Source organism: Dermacentor albipictus, chromosome 2 (genome assembly GCF_038994185.2).
Source record: "Dermacentor albipictus isolate Rhodes 1998 colony chromosome 2, USDA_Dalb.pri_finalv2, whole genome shotgun sequence".
In the NCBI taxonomy this organism is placed as follows: Eukaryota; Metazoa; Arthropoda; class Arachnida; order Ixodida; family Ixodidae; genus Dermacentor; species Dermacentor albipictus.
The window spans coordinates 112493107-112515455 of record NC_091822.1 but is presented as its reverse complement, the minus strand read 5'-3'; the positions used below and the strand labels follow the sequence as shown (position 1 = coordinate 112515455).

The window sequence follows — 22349 nt, the reverse complement described above, 5'->3', positions numbered from 1 at the left end:
GGGAACCGTGGATTTATTCTATTATTACAAGCTCTAAGAAAATATAACCCAATTTTGAGGTTGTTTCTGACACATATAAAACTGGAAGTATCCTAAAACTTGTTTTTGAACTAAGAGTGTATAAACGCTCTATTACAACCATTGCGGAGTGCGCTGTTTTAATGTTTTTCTGAACATGACTCCGTTCTGGCAAGCAAGACTTTTCCCGTTTTTCATAAGCATGCAGTAACTGCTATTTGACAGCGGAACTGTTCTTCAAATACGAATGGGCATCTGTGTTGAGGTACGTATGCATTAAAATGTTGTCCTTTCTATTTCAGCCCGTTTCCTAAATATGCTCATTTTATCTGAAGAATGGCCGTACATGCTTATATGTGCGGGGTTCAGCAGCGTTGACACCTTCTTTTTTCAGAGGTAAGCTAAGGCTAGCTTAGGTGATTATGGTGATAATAGATTTGGACGGAGTCGTGCGAGGAAACCTTTCCAGGTGGTTCAGCGACTATGGCGTTCTGTGGTTAAACTTGCGCGTGCTTACTCACCACCCGCAGAAGCAGTGTTTCCGTGGTGATCAAATCCAAAAGCTGTTGTGTAAAGTCTAGTTGAGCAATAATAACGAACCTATAAGACATTATTTTGCTTTGCTATTTTATGTGCAGTCCACGAGGCTGCATTCAACCTGTGTTCTTAACGATAAAAAATCTGCGAAATCGAATTGCCTGCCTTGAGGTGTTTATTGCTTAAAGTATAACATCAGGCTATTGAAGCAATTTACAGTTGTGCGAATAATTGTATGAGCGCAGGAGCGGTGATTAAAAGATAGACCTTTTCTCATATTACCTAGGTTCGTAGGAACTTCCGATTGCATCCGAGCTTTCATGCAAATTTCTTCAACTCTCTTTCAGCGGCTTCTTTTTGTGCTTGTCGGCGAGCAAACACAAGAATAATGGGCCATTAGCATTCGTCGTTGGTGTGGTGAGACGCTACATCAGGTAGGATGTACTCGGCTTCGTTTCTATTTATTATGGCATGGTAGCCCAACGAAATCACTGCTACAACGAAGTGCTAATAAAAAAAAGTCAGTCTTTATGATGGCAGCAATGATCACTTTGCTGATTTGCTCTTATTGATGACTAATGTCTGCATCTAAAACAATTCTTTTTATTTTATTAGTAATAACTTATTATGCAGTTGCTTTGTATGCCAATGTAAAAATTGAAATGTGCCATTCAGCAGCCTAATTAAAACCTTATTGAGATGAATTTATATAGAGCAGCCTGTGGAAAGCTGCTCTTTCGGTGTCCTCAGTTTTTGTGAATTTTGTGTATTCCGGGGTTATCGCTTTTCTGCGGGTGGCGATGGATCCTGACCCCGTTGTGCGTAGTCCCGGCATGGCATTGCCTTCAACGTCGGCCTCAACGAAGCGGAACCGCCAAGACGTTGACGCCGCCAGTAACAGCACTAAACTGCTCACGGCCAGTAGCAATGACAGTGACGAATGGCGAAGTACAAGGTGAAGAGGAGGATCCTCAGCGGGTTTTCGCCAGCAATTACGTCAACAGTCAAGGCTTCCTGTGGTACACTGCGCCACATTATATTATTTGTTCCTGTTGATTCTTCGGACATCCTGAGAAACATGAATCGCCAAGTTATATCGGCACGACATGAAACTCTAGTGCCGTATGACATAAAGGACATTCGACTTAAGCTGCGTAAGAGCGTCCTGGTCATAGACCTGGAGCAATCGGCTGCTTTACGTACATTGCCAAGTGTTACGGAGCTTGGCGGCATCAGAGTCCGTGCTGTCATCCCGCAAGACAGAGGTACGCCAACGGGTGTCATATATGATCTCGGCGTCTCTATACCGAATGGTGACTGACCTTCCTGTTCTAGTCAAACCAGTTACTGACGCTATGGACATACTGCACGTTTGCCGAATAGGCAACTGCCGTTGTGTAACGGTGATCTTCAAGGGCAACTTTCTTCCTCCTACATGTCGTTCCAGCCTATATTCAGAGGCCCCTTGAATGGCACAAGTGTCCGAAAATGCGTTACGTAAGTGGCGTATGTAACAACAAGCCAGCTTGCGAGGGGACTACCTTGAAATGCAGCAACTGCAATAGAAATCATGATGCCTCATCTAAAAACAGAGCACTAACCAAGAAGGGGAGGAGAATTTTGAGACACATGGTGAAAGATGCCTCATTGAGAAAGGAAGCGATAATGACTCTTAAAAGACGATGTTCTCGTCGACGGCGTGCTTTCAAGAAAGAGAAAAAAAGTGAGATTTTGCCTCTGGAGCGTTCCTTCGCGCCGCCGCAACCGTCATCACCGCCGTGCACCCGACACCTACATGGTCAAAAGAGTACAGATGCTCAGAAAAACATATCTGATGCTGCTTGGCGTGCACTATCACAGGGACGCTTCTCCGTGGAGCGACAGCATCGACTACCATCAAGTGCTACTTCGACAACAGATAATGAAGCTGCGAATATGTCCAGGTCGCTGCTATGCTGATGTAATCAATAATACTCAATACGCGTGTCTCCGTGTTAAAAAGAACAAAGTTCCATTCACACTGGTAGGCACCTACATATTCCCATCATGTAAACTTTATCGACAGAGACTAAACGCCATAGTCACAAAAACTCCAAGCCCTGGATAACCATTGGTGACTTTAGTGCCCGTCATCCACTCTGGAGAAGCTGCAGGACAAATCAACGCGCCCCAGTCTAGTTGATCTCGCTTCCGAGCATGGACTAAGAGTTATAAACGACGACAGCCCGACTTATCTCCGATAAGCGACTTACAGCAGCTACTTGGACTTGGCATTAGTGTCGCATAGTTTAAGTTCCAAAATTCAACGTTTCATAGACATAGAAACTCATGGCAGGGACCATATTTCTATGTATATGACTATCAAAGACCTTGACAATTCCTCTGCCCTATGCGCACAAGAGAGATAGACTGGCAAGAGTACCGAATTTTAATAGAGGACAAGCGCGAAGACGAACATCCTGAGTGCCTTGAAGACATGATCGTAAAAGGTGTGGAGGCTTCTGTGCGAACATAGGCAGCTACAAGGCACACAGGTTTCGAGTAAGAATGGGAGAGGCTTCGGGTGAACCGCCAGTGGGTGGACAGATGATGTAGGCGTACTAAGTGCATTTCTTAGCTAAGGGAAGCCCGATGCACCCAGAAAGAAAGTTCAGCGTCAGATGAACGAACTTCAGCGCCAACGATAGAAGAGCTTCAACGAATCGCTGGACCCTCGTAAGCCGCTATCCCCCGCGTGGAGAAGTCTTCAGGTTCTCCGCTCACATCAACAGCAAAGCCGTCCCTTCACAGCGTTGACTCTGTATGAAATTATTACACAGCTTGAGGTCGTGGAAGAATTTCGTTTGTAAGTTACTGGTGACTTCGCTCTGCTGGCTGACTTCTCGCTAAATGACGTTCCCGTGGCGAGAGATCAAGGAATGGAAGTGCCTTTCTCTATGGAAGAACTGCAAGTGGCCTTGGCTGCGTGCAGGCAGTCGTCATCACCCGGTCCCTATTGGGAGACCTACGCTTACTTAACCCATTATGAACGAAGAAAATCTGCGCGACCAATTCTGTTTATTTTTGGTGTACGATGTCTCTTTAGTGGATAGAGGAAATACCTTCAGTATCAAGAAAGTAGCTTCATTCCTTCAAAACACACAGAGGTGTATTTTTTATAGTACGCTGGGTTCTTCCCATTGCAAAACAAACACTTGCTCCATGCTGTTATTTAGTTGCATGAAAGTTGTTCAAGCAATCGTGTTTCAAACAAAGTGTTACATTGCACTTCACATATGCCCACATCGACCTTTTGTGGCAATATTGGCACCGCAGTTGCTTTTCTAATTTATTTGGAAAGTGGCCTCTTGTCAAGTACAATGTCACTTACGATGGAGGCCGGCCGTTTGTGAGTGGCGTTGTGTTTTGTGCCGAGACGCAGGTAATACCGCGTGACATTTCGCTGAAACGCAAGCAGATCAATTGGCTCATCTGCAACCACTTGATGAAGTTTCTATGCATTCACCGCAGCTACGTTTAGCATTTGCGTAAACAAAGGCCACCACCACTTCTTGCCGCGAATGCCAAATGTATAGTTGTTTACGGCTTGATCTAAGAGGTCTACGCCTCCTATGCCGCTGTTATAGCTGCTGAACAGCTTCGGTTGTGGAACATTCACCCTTTCGTGAACTGCAGAGGACCACCGCTTTACAAAGGACATGGGTTCAATACTGTCGTAGTTCGTAGCCATTGTTAGAACACTGTTGTCCTTCCACTTTACGAGAAGAACCTCACCGACGGAGTCGAAAGAATAGAAAAATTCTCCACTTTGCTTTTTTTTCAATTTCTTTTTTAGCTGGAAAAGGGGACTTCATATGCCGGTTCTCGCGAAGAGTGCCTGTTGCCCTAAACCCCTTTTCACGCAGAGTAACAAGGAAATTCTGACTTGTAAAAAAATTGTCTTAAAAGACTATGTGGTCACTAGGATCGGAGATTCCCTCAAGCAGAGAGAGAACAACGCGAATTCCCAGCGGATTCTTATCATTGTTGAGAGATTTTCCACAGTTGGTATCAAAACCATAACAGTAGCCGTCAGAACTGCACACCATCCAGTTCTTGTGCCCAAAGCGAATTGGCTTGCCACGCATAAATAGTTTGGCAGGATGGTGCCCAAAATATTTTACCATAGACTCATCTATAGAAAGGTTTCGGTGGAAGATACTATGATGCTGAAAACGCTCGTTCAGTAGGTTGATGAGGGGACGTATTTTGAACATCCGATTAGTCGTCTCCCCAATCAAGTCAATGTTGGCTAGGTGCAAATTTTTTTTTATCTCAAGAAATCTATTTCGGCTCATGCACTTAGCTACGAAGGACACTCCAACATCTTCATCAACGCACCAGTAAAGTTTCTGACGAGGGAGCCTATGGTAGCCAGACAGCAAAAGAATACCGATGAACCTCTTCAGATCATCCAAGTCGTGAGCAAAGCCGTGTTCATTTTTCTGCTTTGCATACTTGCCAGTCTGTATTATTATATGAGTGACTATTTGATCATGAAGAATGGTGCTGAATACTTCAATCGGAGAATAACAGTTGTAGAGAGACCGCAACATGGCTTAGCGCTCCATTGCCCCGTCAGTTGAATTCTCCCAGGTATATTCAGGTTTATTCCTGGTCCAGTTCATGGCAGGAACCTTCGCGCGCTTCAATGCAAGGGCGTACTCGTAATCTTTTTCTTCATTTCGATACCAATGGACTTCGAGTTTCCCTGCAAAAAACGGTTTGATGTAAAGGACCTTAATTGTTGTACTTAGGTTCATTTTTTAAAAATCTGTCCCCTCTCACAAGTTGCATTTCAACAGTCAACCCCGCGGAGTTGTTGCTTGCGTTTGTCTGAAGAGCGATTTCGCATGCTTTTGGCATACATCTGTTGCGTTTACGCTTTGTAGTAAGCATAATGACACGAATTCCTTTTATTTTGCGTCATGCGCAACTGTTGCGCTTGTATAGCGAAATTCTAGAGCTTCCTGTGCTGTACTCCCCATCTAATGCGGTGCATGTCGGAAAACGTGTAGAAATAAAAAGCATCGGTAACAAAACGTGTTCACGTTCTGATTGAAAAAAACAACAGTCATCCTTTTTCCTTCGCAGAACGGCAATTCCTTTGTTCTTCATCATCATGTGCTTGTATGTCCTGCCACGTCACGTCTCTGGACCAGATACCAAGGCTTTCTTTCTGGAGTTGTACAGCGGCATGGGTCGCTATTGGTGGCACCTGCTCCTTATGATCAAAAACTATGCTGCCACGACCGCCTTGGTGAGCTCGATGCTTACATATAATTATCCTAAGGGAGTCCTAAGGCATAATCGCAGGTGGCGCCCTTAGATACCGCAACGGCTTCGGAAAATTGAACGATTCTGTAAAGCAGCGAAATCTTCCTCTTTCGTTTTTTTCACGCGCGCATGACACAGAGGTTTGAGAGAGGACAGCGGGTGGTCAGAGCATTCATTGTCATTCATAAGTAAGGAACAGTGCAAATTTCCGTTAATTCCCACTTCACAAGACTACCGACCTCAATGTATTTAGCATTAAATTAACTTAGCCACACACTCCATGGCAACCGTAGACACACGAAGGGGCCATCTGGATGCCAATCAAAATGCCAAATGGCGCCAGCATAAGTGTATCACTTCGCAATCGGCGCACCTGACTTGAAACTCCGCAGCGCCCCAGAATCCTGGGGGCTTCGTCACTGCAGTGGGCTGCATGAAGTGGCCCCAATGGACACGCATGTGCCTGTTGTAGGCGGGGCGCTACAAGGGTAATATACATGAGGCTGCGTGTCCCTTGGCAACCTTGGCACAATCATTGTGGAGGATTATCGAAAAATGCAGAGGTACCAATATCTCATGCACCGTTCATAAGTTGTCTCTGTGGGCAAATATATTGGGGTACATACTCAGAGAGCAAAGTTGTTCGCTAGGTCAGACAGCAGGTAGCACCAAGTTTTCCATTCTGCCCTAAGTACCCACATTGCTTGCTCGGCAATATAGCAGCCAACACATATACCTAGTGGCCTAAGGTAGTAGATAAATGGCGTCACTTGGTTTGTGAAAGAGGTTAGATACAAACATACCGCATAGCAGGTAATGTTCACAAGGGATGCTAGTCGCATTAATATCATCTTTGGTGTATATATCAAGCATACATTAAAAGACAAGCCACATTGTAAGGATCCTCCAAGTATGCAATACACGATGAGTATGGCGTATTGGTTGCCTACAGCATGAAACTTCACGAGTGCTTCACGAGAGTGCTTGCGGGAATACATTCAAGAAAAACACAAAAATAATTTACAGTGCTTCATTATTCCTTCCAAACTATATATGTCTCGTTCAGCACAAGCGATTAATTACTAACATTTCTGATAAAATAGCCACTACGTTTCATTTCGTATATTCATTTCCCAAGAAATACCGGACACTCAAGAGAAAAGCCGAAGAAACGGCTTCAAAGTTCCTTAACCAGCTTTCACCCATTTTGCCAGTTAGGAAAGTATGAAACGCCTTCTGCACTGGTACAGCTTTGTGTTTTCGCAGGATGTGCTGCCCCACGTCTGGTATTTATCGACCGACTTCCAGCTCTTTGCAATCTCACTCCTGATATTGCTGTTATTCAAAAGGTGAGAAAAGCCCAGGAAAAATAACAAAGGATTCATGATATACAAAGAGTGTGCACATTTTTTTACTAATATGTGCTTAATGGACAGAGTGCTCATGATCTTTAGTGGCGAGTAACGTATGCAGAGATCATAATGATGATTGCACTGCAAACTCGTGAAACTAAAGATTATTGCTAGTAACATTAAGCAAGTCCCCACAATTCTGAGGCCAGCTTGTTATGCTCACATTCTCTGATCACTGAAAAATCAATAAGCGCCTATGTAAAGGTGGAAACTCTATTGAGACATATGTACAGAGCGTGCTGATAAACGTTGCATGACCAACAAATATTGAAAAAGGCGGCTCACAATATGACTTTGGCCCTAAGATTTAGGGCGCTGTGGCATGCGTTATTATATTTATTTGCTAAGCTCACATATTCTTTTTCAGGAAGGAAACAGCACGCTTTAAATGAATTGCGCCGAAAATGAGCTTGCACAGCCAGCATCCTTTTATCTTGAATTTTTTTTTCGTTTTTTTTGTTTTTTTTTTCATGAAGAAGCATCCCTATCTAAGACGGAATTGCCAACATTACACCCTTGGTAACGTCAGATTTTCATAGGAATAACTGCGAAACAACAGCCTTCAAACATAATGAAAATGCGGTTTAGGAAAATAGATTTAACACTCGCACAGTATGAGCACGCCAATGCGGCTTTGCTGTAAATCAGGGATCTCACCTCTGACTGAATACGTGCTATAGAAATGAGAGAAACAGCACTTAATGCCGAAATCTGCATTCTAGGCCAAACTAATAATAATTACGATTAACACTGAGCCGTTCATAATATACTGACCACGTTATAAGCATACACAAGACGACACACGGCAAGTAATAGCAGACCTATGTCAAGTGGAATAAATCACAGTTGCGGCCCAATATTGTGAGATAACAGCTGACCAACTGACATTTAGAGGCATACCTTGAGGGAAACAATTGACAAGGGGAGCGTATGTAGGTTTTACATCAATACTTGGTCATCCGAAAATATTTGGCAAAATTTATTCTGCGTACATCTGTGTGTTAGACGTTCACGTCTAATTCTTAATTATTCCTTGTCTCTAAGCAGTATATTGATAGAAACCATTCTGTAACATCGTCATTAGCGTTACTGAGCTGACAAATAAAGCACATTTACGCACTTCGGAGATCTAAAAATGCGAGAAGTGCTATTCGCATATGGTTCATTTGTTTGTCAGTACACTGTCGGTGCTTTATTCAGAGTTACACCCTAGTTAAGAAACACTTTAAAGAGTAAAGCCGTGTGAAGATTTTCTTCCGCATTCTATACTTAAAAGAGCCCTGAGCCCCTTTTTACCAAAATGTAGAAAGGCATTCGAAGGTGAAATGGGCTATTTCAGCTGTACTTTGTCGCAAAACATTATTTAAATGCGTTCAGCAGAAGCGGAGTCACTTATAAACACGCCTTTCACGGTGCTTCCACTCCTTCTTCAGTGCCTTGCATTGCGGAGGCTACGGCGGAACGAGGCATGCCCACAACTTACTCAAAGCCTACTCAACGACATCGTGGCGTGTAGTTCTAATTTGATTTCGGTTGTTAACTCAGACGCCACTACTTTCAATTCTGGTGACTACGATGCGCCAAACGTAAGCCGAACGCGGTTGTCCTCCGCGAGCCGCTGTGGCCCCGACATCTACGCTGCGTTGCCGACCGCATACTGCATGCAACTGTGGCGCGTCTTTGTGCACGACATGGTTTGAGTGCGTGCTCATGCTAAAACGCTCTAGCCTGACCGTGCTACGGGGTGCGGACCGGCTTTCGCTTTCGCCAACTGTATAGTACCGACGGTTATTATGCGCATCCAATTTGCCCTTCTTTTGAGGCGCTATCCATAAACCTGCCTAGGCGCCTCAGCAGGAGCCGCCAGGAGGAAGCACGCACTGACAAGCGTGCGTGTGGTCTAATCTTAAGTTTCACGTGGTTCGAGGCTAGTTGAGTGTTCAAAATTATTCTAAAACAGCGAGACCCGACCTCTATGAGTCTGATAAGTAGGGTGGCCAAAGTTTAGTTCCTACGGGGCCAGCCGCGGCTGAGCCTGAGCAGACGGTCGTAGGCTTCTTTCGGAAGTATGTAATTATTATAGGAATTCGAAAGGAGATTTTCGTTTACTTCAGTCTGTTTACTAAACTTCGCCAATAAATATACACAGTAACACTGGGATGAACCGCACTGATCCAAATGCCTTTCTTGAGTGACGTCGGAGATTGGTCAATAGCAGGCGTGTGTTTGAATCCGCTATATGCGTATTACGAAATAAAGCGTCTAGAAAAGAATGAGTAGCAGGCTATTGTTGAAAGTAGGATATTTGAGAGAACGGTGACATCGTGCTCCATTTGCGAGCTCCATGCGCAGCGTACGACTGCCAAACTAGGCTGAGATGTTCACAGCAGCTTATGCTATCCACGCAGTATGTTTTTAGACCACGTTCAAGTGATGTTTCAGGACCGTTTTAATCCTTAAGTATGCTAAACATTTCACAGTGTGTGCATTTTACATCAGGTAGTAGGTGGTATCTATCCTTAGAGGGATGCAATTTTAATGCCATGGGCCTGAGTGGCGGGAGCTCGAAACGTCTAATTGTTTGTTTTAGCACTTGTGAGCACATCTGATTGTCCTTCGTCTGATAGGAATATCGCGCACCTTCAAGGGTCAGACTGATTCATCGACATTTGGGTGAGTTGGTACGGGTTGAACATCTTCAAGGGGCAGCGCAATAAAACGAAGACAGAAGGCAGGAACACACAGGACAGCGCTGTCCTGTTTGTTCCTGCCTTCTGTCTTCGTATTATTGCGCTGCCCTTTCAAGATCTTCAGACTGATGTACTGCCTTCAAAGTTGGCGTCAAAAGCCAGCGCAGCGTTTCCAAATTATTTTATGGCAGTTTAATATAAATAAGGGCAGAAACCAATTGAAACGGGTGTGTATAAAGCCTCACACAACCTTTTTCGACACTCCATAAAATGTTTTTATTCCTTTTCAATGCGTTTCTCAGTAGAACTTGGGGACCTATTACCTCAAATTGCTGTATAGCGTATTATCCGTAAACTTTCTTCATACGCTTAGCTGGCACATCGGCGCACAAGAATGGCATGATGAAACAGAGCAGCCAAATGTTTTCACAGAACATGAACGTACTCGCATACACCTAAAGACCACAGAGCGAGGCAAGTCGGCCCTAAGTCCTTACTTCGAGACATCTTGTGTCTGGGTAATTTGGAAGCGAGGTGTTGAACCCCGGGCTTTAGAGGGAACTATCGCAAAACGCATATGAATATGACATTGCAGGTTACGCATATTGGTCAGTAGCATTGTTAATACGTTTTGCAACGCACCAGTGCACCGTGTGTAATTACTTCACAGGCGGAGGATGCTGGCCATTGGAGTATTCATCGCCCTCTCCTTACTGGGTTGCGCCATCGCAACTTGGTCAGTGGGCGGTTCTGTGCTGCTGCCATTTATGGCCTTTCCAGTATCCAACTTACAGTGAGTAATATTATAATCACCCTTTATCTGCGTAAGTGGATAGTGTCGAAGTCCAATAGAGATAGAGAGAGAGATAAGGGGAGATAAGGTTTATAGAAAGGAAGAAAGCTTGACCAGAGACAGCTGTGGTTGACTACCATGCATTGGGAGGCAGAGTGTCGGGCATATATGGCGGTAAACTGAGGAAACAAAGCATAAAAGTGAACAAGACCAAACAACCAAACCCACATGAACCATAAACCGCTAAGAATGAAGTAATTCACTGACCATATTTCCGAAAACATGACCGGCGGATCTCGACACGTTCTTCTGTTTGGACTAAGTACTGACCGGCTTCGTTTCTAGCTAAAAATTTGAATGACCAGACTGTAGTCTATTGAACGGCGTCTTTGAAATCTACCTTGGAGGCACATACACCTCAGCAACTTGACATGCGCAAATATAGCGTTCTACGCTGAGGTCTCTTGGTGGCGCTTCATGATTTCAGTTTTGCTCATGACAAGACGAGAATTCATTGTTTGTGTACCGAGTTAACAAAAAGTGAAGTAAACTTCAAGTATGTTTTAGAACTCACTGCTGTGTGAACTTAAGGACATACTGTGCCATATAGCGCTCTAAAAACTGGAAGTTATTGCGATAGTCGAGATTCTTTTCGACTTGGTACTAAAAAAGATCCGTAATGCAGCTTCATGGAAGGCAGATACCGCGAAGAAACATTCTCATGGAGGCGAAGTCGGTCATTTCGACCTACTCTGCGGTGGTTTGATTTGCGTCCGTCCGGAAGTGATCTTGCTCTGAACACACATGTGATTTTACGTGAGAAGCTCTGTGGAAGAAGTGCAATTATTAGTGACACGATCGGTGCGCTAATTTTATACGCCAAAATATAAGCTAGTCCAATTCGTAACCCATGAAGCCTTCTGTAACATTGAACATCCCTGGAAAATGAAAATAAATTTGCTCTACGTTGCCCATAGGCAAGGATACTTACGCTTCAGCAAGTACGCCACTTTAGCCTTATCCCCGTCGCCCAGTGCAGGCTAACGCACCCAACAGTTACGTCACTTAACCTCGAAAACTTTCCCCTCTCTTTCTTGTAATACGGTCTCTCCGGGAGAGAGACAAAGAGAGATAGAGAGAGAGAGAGACGGATGAGAACTACACATTAGCCTTCGCCGGCGGGTGACATCAAATGACAGTTACACTTCTGCTTTCCATATTTGAGCAGTTCAATTAGACGTTATCGGCTGTCTGACAAAAAGCGTCGTGTAAGGTACCACAGCTCTTTTGAATATTGCAGGCCCCAGCATTTATTTCTATGGTGTCCCCAGTCGACAACGCAAGGCGCATTCCTACTTTAAAGGTGCTTAGAAATCATAAAAAATTTAATCTTGTGTAGACGTCTTTTGAATCTTTGGAATTTTGTACATATTGAATGTTGCTTCGATTAATCGTCGAGAGCTGTATTCAACAGACAGGCGTACGTTGCCACGTTGGCACTGCAGGGATCGAGGTGGCTGATAGAATGCATAATAGAGAGCGCGCATTTAGTGCTTTTACTTTCGCTGGATTCACTTTAACAGGCATCGAGTCATAGCTTCACGCGCTGTGACCCAACTATTTAAGCCCAAAAGGTTCAATAAGCAGCGCGTGATAGCATTCTTATAGACAATCTTTCGGTTCTTACCAAAGTGAAAAATTAGCGGCTCGTTTGACACGCTGCTCCATCGTCTACATTGGATGTGACTTCCGAGGGACATGGTTTGTCATTGTAAGGACGCCCCAAACGAGTTTATGCGACAAGCTAAACGCTTCAGTCAAGCATATTCTCCCAGAATGCCGATGATATGACCAACAGTGAGTTTAGCTCTGTGACCGCGTGTACCCTCTTTAAGGGCGCATTCTTTCAGTTAGAGGAGTGCTCAAACCGTTATCGTGGCCAAATTGATGCATGCTATCATTGCCTTTCACAACTCCTTAGCTAGGGGACAGCGCCTTCTTCAATTGTCTATAAGTGCTGTTTCAGTATTGTGCATTCTTCGTATTGTGTGCAAGTTTGGATGTTTGTATAACGCTCCTTACTTACGCTGTCTGCTTATTAAGCGTATGAACGAGTTTCAGTGTCATATTTGAAGAAGGTGTGTACGAAGTGGGGACTGCACCGAATAATTATACCCTGCATTCTTCACGAATGATGGTGGCGACAGAAACTGTGATCTTCTGACTCTAATGAGGTCGCATTGTCATTGTACTTAGTTTTCACTTTGATCATCCTTTTTCTGAATAGTGTATAAATTTCCGAATAACCAGCGGAATATGGAGGCCAACATTTAGTTTTTTGTACCACTTATACGAAAGAATAGTATGGTCATAAAATTTCTATCGCTCAGCATATTTCATGGTCAAGCGATCTACAAGTTGCGGTGAGTAGAAACCTATTCATAGTTTTGAATGTGTGGTTTAACGTGGATGTTACGCCAAATCATTTGAAGCTTTAGTGCTCTTGTGCTTCTATACAACAGGCGCTTTCTGATGCTTCTTTTTCGTCGTGAAATCCAGTAATGAGAAAGGCGTTCTGACTTCGATGAGTTTGAACAGCGTAAAGACCCTCAAATTTGTATACTCTTTTTTTGCACGCTACGAGTATATATAAATAGCCATCATGGTGGCATTACATACAGATGTACTGTGTTTACAGTCAAGTAACGCTGTCAATAATATTATACTGTATTCATGTGTATTTTTCTCTTTCATTGGCAGTGTAATGGACAAAACGATGAATGATTACTACGGCCGACCATACTATCATGCCGTCTGCTACTTCAGCGGGTGCATAACGTACCTCCTGATGGACGACTTCAGAAATCGAAAAATCACCAAGGTATTCCAGAGGGCTTTAACCACTTTGTCTAGAGGTGAAAGATAAGAAGTTGTAGGTGAGCTGTTAAAAGCAATGTGCACTAAATTGTGTCTTCTTGCGCAATGAATCTGTGCAGCTTCATGAAACGCCTTGGAGAGCCGCCATAAGCTTATTAATTTGTAAAGCCTCGCAACCACATGAAGAAACTACCTGATAACAAAGAGCGTTATGAGCAAAAAATGTTTCATTGGAGTTATATCACCTTACAAAGGAAAAAAAGGGGGGTGAGGCGCTTAAGCAGAACTGGAGCGATTTGCCTGTCGCACGCCTAGCATGATTCTTTGGTTGGAAGCGATGATAAATACAATGATGCGCGCATGGACGTGCGACACTTAACACAAACGTAGCACAGCACGCAGCAATGAAATATCTTGTTAATACCGCGTTTTCGCAGAAAAGTGTTTTTTTTTTTCTTCAAAACCACTTTCTGGTTATGAGGCACGCCGTAGTGGAGGACTCCGGAAATTTCGACCACCTGCGCTTCTTTAACGTGCACCTAAGCCTGAGTACACGGGTGTTTTCGCATTTCGCCCCCATCGAAATGCGGCCGCCGTGGCCGGGATTCGACCTCTCGATTTGTAGAAAAGTTGATAGAGCCTTCATATCAAGCGATGCATCGGCATCAGTATAAATGATCGACATACAAGCTGTATCTGAAGGGGCGAACACTGCGGTAGGGTTAGCATAGCACATGAAGGTTCCATTAGGACGTATAGAGCTGCCATAGTAAGTGTGCTATGTCCTTACGCGCAGTGCGCACTGGGTGCAGTGGCGATCCTACCCGCTTAAATTATGCAATAGTATTTTGTACAGTAAACCATTGGTCGAATGCGACGCAGAGACGCACGATGAGGCCGCCGATTCTAAACAGCATGCGAAAATTTCACATAATGGTAGCTTGTATATACTGCTGCTCCACGTTGGTGTAAATGGAGAGCGCTGTTAACGCCAAGCAAAAGAATGCACTGCACCAGAAGTATCTCTCCTAGAAAATAGATCGGGACTTTCTGTCCGAAGTTTCTCTGTGAGGTATGAGCAGCTGAGCGAGCGTGAGCTTTGCCCGCTAGTTTGCTATAAGCGGGAAACCACTGTAGTACAAGACTGTACAACGACGAAGAGGTCTTTGTGCTTGAACAACTGGTATCATTGACTGGATGGTCATTAGCGCTCTCTCACTTCAGACACGCCTATCAGTGATGCGCCTGTGGGACTGTGTTGTAGTGAACATCAATTCGTAGACAACAAGCTAGAGTAAGGGCGTCCTTCTGGCAATCTTATTTTCAGCGCTATGTGGTCTGCTGACGATGCAGAAATATGTATGCACGCGCTGGAACCTTCCATAATATGTCTACCAGTCTTTCTAGGCTAAACTCTTGTGCGAATAATAGGCTTCCCAGTCCGGTCATTTCTGTTTCCCTTCTATAACATTAAAGCAATTATGAACTGACTAGCCCAGTAAGGCGTTTTGAGCCGCACGCTGCATATAATTTCAGCTCTCGTATAAGACTCCAACTCACCCCCTCTCCCCCTTAAGTCTTATTCTGATACAAATCTGACTATCTTACTTCAACTACCGGCAACCACGTACGAGCTTTGTTTATGACGAGTAAGGTAATCAACTGTGTTTACGAGCTTGTGCGGAAAATTTTGAAACTATCAAATATACCATCGGAAACAAAAAGTCTATTAAAAAATGACCAAAGATGCGTGATAGAAAGTGGTGACATCGTGTCACTCCACGCCTTCGTATATATCACGTCAGGGCAGTTCATGTTGGTCTTTTCTTCCATAATATTACTATTATTTAGTTACGTGGTGGAAAGTAATTAGTGACGTTAGATGTTGCCTAGAAATACCGGGGGCCATGTTTCCGGTCGTAGTCATAAGGAAATCACCAGCGACGTCGGTTCAAAAACATTTCGTTTTGTATCCAAGCACAGAAATACTTTAGAAAGTAAATAGAAAAGTTGCAGGAAAATATTGAAAACGAAAAGGATTCTCGTGGGCCTATGTAACTGTACTGACCACGTTCGTAGTTCATATTCCTGAATCTATGCGACTTCTGTTGCGCGTACTGAACCTATAACCAAGAAAAGGAACGTAGGTATGAAAGCAGTTTTAGAGCCATTGTCTTTTGGTACAAACGCTTTCAACACTTTTTTCGCGCAGTCACTTACAGAGGATATACAGGACACGTATATGACAGAACTGCAAAAGCGAACTAGATCTCTGTCCAGTAGCATCAGTGAAGGCAAATTCGGCATTTCCATCTTCGAACTCAGGCAGACGACTACATTTATTTAGTACTGTAAATGTTAAAGTAGCATACCAAGCGGCGTAACTAACACGTATCGCGGCATTTTATTGTCGTTTAATTTCCCTTTTGCCTACTCAAATGGTCATTCATAGGAGAGTGCCCAGGTTGCGGGCAAAGATGACTTACGTTAGCTTGACTGATAAAAGTGCTTTTAGATTCCACTGACTATCTTAATTAACTTTATCTTTGAAAAATAGTGAGAAACTGGTATCATTCTACATGAATATTTTGTACGTCTACTTTTTGCTCTTCAGGCAACGCAGATTGCTGGCTGGTGCATATCCCTCAGCTGCGGCTTCTGCTGCGTATTCATGAAGCTACCCTGGTACAGGAGCCCTAATCCGGCCACAGAAACCCTCAAACTGATTGTGGCGTTCTTCGATCGCATTCTTTGGTCGGTCTTTCTGATGTGGGTTACGCTGGCTTGTTCCTCAGGTCGTGGTGGTGAGGTTTATTGATAACACTGCTTTTTGCTTCTTGCGCGCTTTTCTCATGCCAATTGCTTGTTTCAACAATTAACTGTTCAGTGGATTGTATTTAACATGCGAAAGCAACACCTACGCCGTAGAAGACGCCGTAGTGCTAGACTTTGGATAATTCTGGTCATATTGGCTGCTTTATGATTAAATGCTTATTACGATACCACATTGCTCTCTACAGGTGTCGTTTTCTTCATGCTGCGAACAGTGATAGAATGTGTGACTCATATATGACTGTGTTGTAGTCACGTCTGAAATGTCACTACAACGACAGTCATTAGGCCAGGTTAGGTTAAGCTAAATAGTCGCATTTTCGTCATAACCAGCTGTAGTTGCAACGACCTAGTAACAATGAGCCTAATAGCTTAGGTGTGACCATTAAATGCGTGGTGAAGGCTTAAGTGACTGTCCAAGCTCGCTGTCTGTTTCTTGTATTTCTGTTTACTTATTCTTATTTGCTATCTGTCTGATTTCACGTATGACAGCAAAATGGGCACAAGCTTGAATATACGCTGAGCCTTTCCTTCTATGTTTATCTCTGTCTCCTATATTATTCTCACTCTCACATCTGTTTCAGGGCCACTCTATCATGCGAGCTGTGTTGTGAATACGGGCCCAGAATTGCAGTAATTCAATTTAAATGAACCGTTACGCATATCTTTAGTTTCACTGTGCACAACGTTGCTGTGCTTCAATGCAGGGTTAGTAAACAAGCTGCTGTCGTCGAATGTATTTGTGGCGCCTAGCAAGCTTTCATTCGGAGTCTACCTCATCCATCTGCCTTTCATCCGGCTCTACCTGCAGGCTTCTAGGGAGCGTGTATTCTGGTCAACGTTCAACACGGTAAGGGGACAACATTTCGCACTCTACAACGTAGACCTCACTAAAGCGAACACGGCTTTTCAACTGGAAATCCCTCTGAAAACTATGGTGACGAGTTTAACGCTTTTCTTGGCACAGTTGAAATCAATGCGTACGGCAGGCCCGAATTGCCACAATGGTGAACTTAATTCCTGTATGCATCAAGGCCACTGCGCCTATATTTTTATCCTTTGTGGTATTAAATTACACAAACATATTGATTTCACACCGAACGAATTTGCACCTTTAAGGGTGTTTTGGTGGTTCTATGACACATCCTTTTTCGCCCATAAAAAGCATGTTTTAGCGAACTAACACACTCAAATAATAGATGTTTTTTTTTTGAATGAGGTCATTTTGCCTTACGGAGTTTTGCCAGCATCGCACGATAATTTTTTAATGCGGTAAGTTTTATTTACGTTACATCATTAAGCTGCATTTACCTAGTCGTTTACATGTCCGCCACTGGCACCGGTGTCCACCGCACAAATTGCAGTACGCTTTGCGAGGGTTCTGTGAGAAAAGAAAAAAAAACATAATTTGAGGTGCCTCGCCCCAGATTCGAACTTTCGCGGCACACACTCGGAGACGTTAGTTTTACTCTCTTAACCCCTTAAGCCGATGATGCAGGCTAGAGGAATATTTCGGCAGGAGAGCGCAGTCACCTGGCTAGCTGCTATAATTGGCCGGCGGCACGCTGTGTAGCTTACCTGTAAAAGGTCACCTACATTCAAACACCTAAACGAAGGCTGTGCGAAAGTCGGAGGCAAGATAGGAAAGAGGACGATAGAAACAGTCGGAGCTCTCCATTTTACGATCGCAGAATGGCACATCCACATTGAAGCATATGTTCTTCTCATCGCTAGCAGACAGCTTTGGATCCACCTGTGAATGTTTAGTCTAAGCGAATAAGCGATACGGCATGAAACAGTGCAAGACTAACTGCGAATAACATTGCGCTGCTTCCGATACTTCGGCAGAAAGACTATGCGCCGGAAAAGCCCTGATCGGCTGAAGCTTGACAGCTTACCAGAAAACCAGCACACCGAGCTCAACGAATTTAAACGAAGCCGGTGGCGAAAAGCAAAAGGCAGGATTTGAAATAAAAGGACAAAAAATGGGCGTCTCCCTACGTTAGAACCAAAGATGCCATATACACGAAGGAGCAGGATGACATCCGTAGCCTACTGTGACCACACGCCGTGTTTCAACAACTACTTAGGGCAAACCCCTGCGAGGGAAGCCCGTGCGATTTTTTACATGCTGGTAACCTCGAAGCGCTGGAGCACCCTTACACACTTCAAGGTGAAATTTCCACAGTTAACGCACTTTTAGCACTCCGAAATAAAGTGGCACAAAAAGTATTCTACTAGCATGCGCGCCTATTCTTTCAAATGGCAAAGAAAATGAACCCCCACGAATGGTTTTGCTGCACAACGCACCCGCGATGGTGCATATTTCAGCGAAGCTGTATATGGCTAGCTGATTCGTCCATTCGTTCTTCCATCGGTCGGTCGGATGTACGCCCAAAACTGCTCCGGCGAAATCCCACGCGCCTGCGAGAAGAAAGAGAGGCGCACGATTAGCCAAAATCGCCTAGATAGAACAAGGTCTGATTACTCCGATCCATGACGTCAGGCTAACTGGCCTGAAAATACCATTGACAAGGCTGGTGTGATGAAAGCGGTGACATCAAAACCACTGTTGCCTACTTGGGAACATCTGCATTAGACTCTATGACAGTCAGGCCAGGTAACATTATTTCATGCATCGGAGTGAAAAGTCTTTGTGCTATCTAGGGGATGTCGCATTAGCTGCGCCAGCAGTGACGTCGTTACTCTCCGTCGCAGCCGAGCGCATGCGCCGCAGTTTCCATCCGGTTCTGGCATGGGTAGACAGCGCGCAATACGTAATACGTAATACATACGTAATACTTAGCGCCCTGTGCCGTTCTCTTCTCTTGTTTGGGTCCGTTTATTTGGCGCCTTTATATTTCATAATGAACAGCTACCAACTAGCCCAACATGAAGTGCTTTTAAGATATATTTCTAGTACAGTGGGCCCTTCCCTGTAGGTGGCCTGTCCCGTTCTCTTCTCTTGTGTGTGCCCATTTATTTGGCGTTTTTATATTTTATAATGAACAGCTACCAACTAGCCCAAGGGGAAGTGCTTTTAAGTAATCTTTGGGAGTAGGCATCTTTCGATCAGCAACGCCGCGAGCAGAACCGGGAACTAGCCCGTCTACGCAGTGCCGATGCTTCAGCCCGGGCACAACAACAGGCTCGTGCAGCCGAGCCTGTTGGAATTGTTGGAGCCTGTTGGAGCCTGTTGATATTGGAAAAACAGGTGCCCACAAAGCTTGAAGCCGCACAAGGTCAGCCTATTATTGCCCTAATCTCTCGTATGAAGTTTGGCCAGCCTACTTTAGCCATATCAGCTCTATCTGTGAGATTCGCTGCATCTCCAGTAGGATATGCACTGAAAAACCATAATTCTTGACTCCGCGTATTACTTTCAGGTACTAGAAGCTCTGAAATTCCAATGGCGTGTAAACGATTTTTGTTACTTTGTTTGGTGGCTCGTAGCTTTGCGCATGCTGTGTGTTCTCTGCACTCATTTTGCGATGAAGCGATACACAGCACGAATGTGAATTCGCTCGCTGCTGCTACCGCGTTTCCTCACGCGAGCGTTTTGACAGCGAGTTTCCGCGGTCATCGAGTCAGATGTGCTCATGTATGCGCGCGCGCGCGTGGCACCATGCTTGTTAATTTAGTTTGTCTGCCTATGCTTACAAGTTTATAGGGGCGGTAATGTGATCATCCTTACTTCGCATACCCATCCACTAATTTGCCATCGCAATCCATGGTTGGCCTTCCGGATGAAACTACAGCCTTGAATTTTTTTTAAATTTCATGTCGCTTGTGCATACAGCGATTCTAACTTGCTGCAGTGCACTCGTAGACATAAGTTACGAAAGTGCCACACTGCAATATCAGAACTCTTATTCCTTGTGGAACTAGGACACTGCAGCAGTACTCGACCGAGTTTCCTCCAATAAAATCTACTCTCTCTCTTTCTATCTCATAAAGCGTAGAAATTCTCCCTTCGTGCAGCTTCTGACCTGATTTGCATCTCATGTAGGGTATTTAAAAGAACCGGCGAATTACCGCCATTGACAGAACGAAAATTCTCATTTATGAACCGCAATATTTCACTAGTAATAAATTCAAATAAACGTCCAAAGCGCTCAGAAAGACTTTTGGCTAACGTACATATCGAGAGCACAAATGAATAAAATCAAATGAACCGAAGCGCTTGCATCACTTGGGTCACTTAAATATCTGAAATATTCTCACGGAACGGCAACATATTAGGGGCCCCTCAGAGTGGCTACGATTGATGACGACGTCAAAGACAAGTTTGTTCTGATTCATTTCCACCGCCATTCTAGTAGCGCATGCACCAATACTGAGCACCGTTTGGCTCAGCTAACGTTAGCCAAGGTGTTCAACGGGAAAACGAAGATTTAGACAACATGGTACAAGATGCAGCTTTCGAGCCCCATAGTGTCGCTCTTCAGACACCTGACGATCTAATACCGTAGGTCCTATCATTCCACCTCGCGCTGTGATGTTTCTAAGACATTCTTTTTTTGAACAGCTTGGCTAACGTTAGCTGGGACATGCTTTACATGCCACGTAAATAGTTGTCTGCTAGTGATTCTCGTAATCATACCAAGCCATAGCTGCTAGAATATTTGAAGCCACAAAAAAAGTTGACTGGCCGAATTAACTTTTCTTGTGAAATCGCAGAATCGGAGCTGGGCCCAAACAGAACCGTCATCTTCTTTATTGCTTGTTATATATCGGTGCTGCAAAGCTATTCAGGTAGAGTATACCTCAGGTGCTCTGTTCCACTGTTTTAGGGCAAAAAAGGATAACTAATAAATAAATAGAAACATAAAAATCGTACAGTGAAGCGAATAAAGATAGCATCGCTGTCTGGGAGATTGCACTATGGGTATAACATGCGTGCCAGTCGCAAGTGAAATTACTTGTACGTTTTGTAGTGTCCATTCCTTTGCGGCTAGTTTCCTCCTCGAATTACGATTATCTTTCTAATAATGAAAACCGTTCTCTTACTCTATTTTGATTAAAGCACGCTGTTCAACGCTTATCAAAATTATTTTTTTTTCCTTTCAGGCTTCAATGTACTTTGCTGTCCTTGTTTGGAGCTACATACTGGCCTACTTCGCCTACCTTGCGTCCGAGGCTCCGACGTCCGTACTGGACAAAATTGCTTTCAAGAAGATCATTGAGGGAAGACAAAATGCGCGTACACCGGAGAATAAGCGACACCCTAACGGGATCGACATACAAAGCTGGAAAAAAGCCGAAGACGGCGTAATTTCTCGTTTATAAGGAAGGCGCGACCAGACGCATTCAACAGTAAGCAATAGCAAAGTTACGCAAGACAGTCGGACAAAACGGAAGACTGATGGATGCTTATAAGTGCTATGTGTATACACCGCCTGTATGTGTTTTGAGTCTTGCCTTTCGCCCACGTCTTTTGCGCTGTGTTACTCTGCCTTACGTCCTACCATCCAACCGAAGCATCCGACCTCGTGAAATGAATTATCTTGCTTGCGCGTTCTACACTCTGCGTCTGGAACAGCCACCAGCGGCGCCCAGCGGACAATGCAAGTGTCTTTACAACCACGCCGCTCAATGCTCAGTGACGTATCGCAGGAGTGACGCGTGTTGTGCATAGTCGGCTCCATGATTAGGAAAATTCAGCGCAAACACAACGGACAAAGTGCGAAATCGACGCTGATTTTTGTAATCATGAATCAAAGATTCCAACTAGCCCTATTATCTATAGTTGGCTCACGTATGCGTGCGCTCAGGGATATATAAACTTTTTTTTTGCGAACTGTACACCTGCACGTTCGACATGATGTGCCTTCCTATGTGCTTTTCTTTATACATAACTCAGTAATCACCAGT

General features: G+C 44.2%; 1 protein-coding gene and 1 pseudogene across 1 annotated transcript; one reads left to right on the top strand and one right to left on the bottom strand.

Annotated features, from left to right (window-relative positions):
- Positions 1-4496: 4496 nt before the first annotated feature.
- LOC139056455 (piggyBac transposable element-derived protein 3-like) lies at positions 4497-5357 on the bottom strand (annotated as a pseudogene).
- Positions 5358-10651: 5294 nt separating this feature from the next.
- LOC139055516 (nose resistant to fluoxetine protein 6-like) lies at positions 10652-22197 on the top strand. Its single transcript, XM_070533018.1, has 5 exons — positions 10652-10766; positions 13527-13647; positions 16258-16447; positions 17183-17325; positions 21546-22197. The coding sequence occupies exons 1-5, from the start codon at positions 10741-10743 to the stop codon at positions 21762-21764; spliced, it is 699 nt and encodes a 232-aa protein (XP_070389119.1). The 5' UTR covers positions 10652-10740; the 3' UTR covers positions 21765-22197.
- The last annotated feature ends 152 nt before the right edge of the window (positions 22198-22349 follow it).

What these genes read in the sequence shown, in the direction of transcription:
- LOC139055516 (XM_070533018.1), top strand. Translation starts at nt 10,741, where the DNA reads ATGGCCTTTCCAGTATCCAACTTACA. An exon ending in GAAATCGAAAAATCACCAAG is followed by an intron (nt 13,648 to 16,257) that starts GTATTCCAGAGG and finishes TTTGCTCTTCAG; the next exon opens with GCAACGCAGATTGCTGGCTG. An exon ending in TTGTTCCTCAGGTCGTGGTG is followed by an intron (nt 16,448 to 17,182) that starts GTGAGGTTTATT and finishes GCTTCAATGCAG; the next exon opens with GGTTAGTAAACAAGCTGCTG.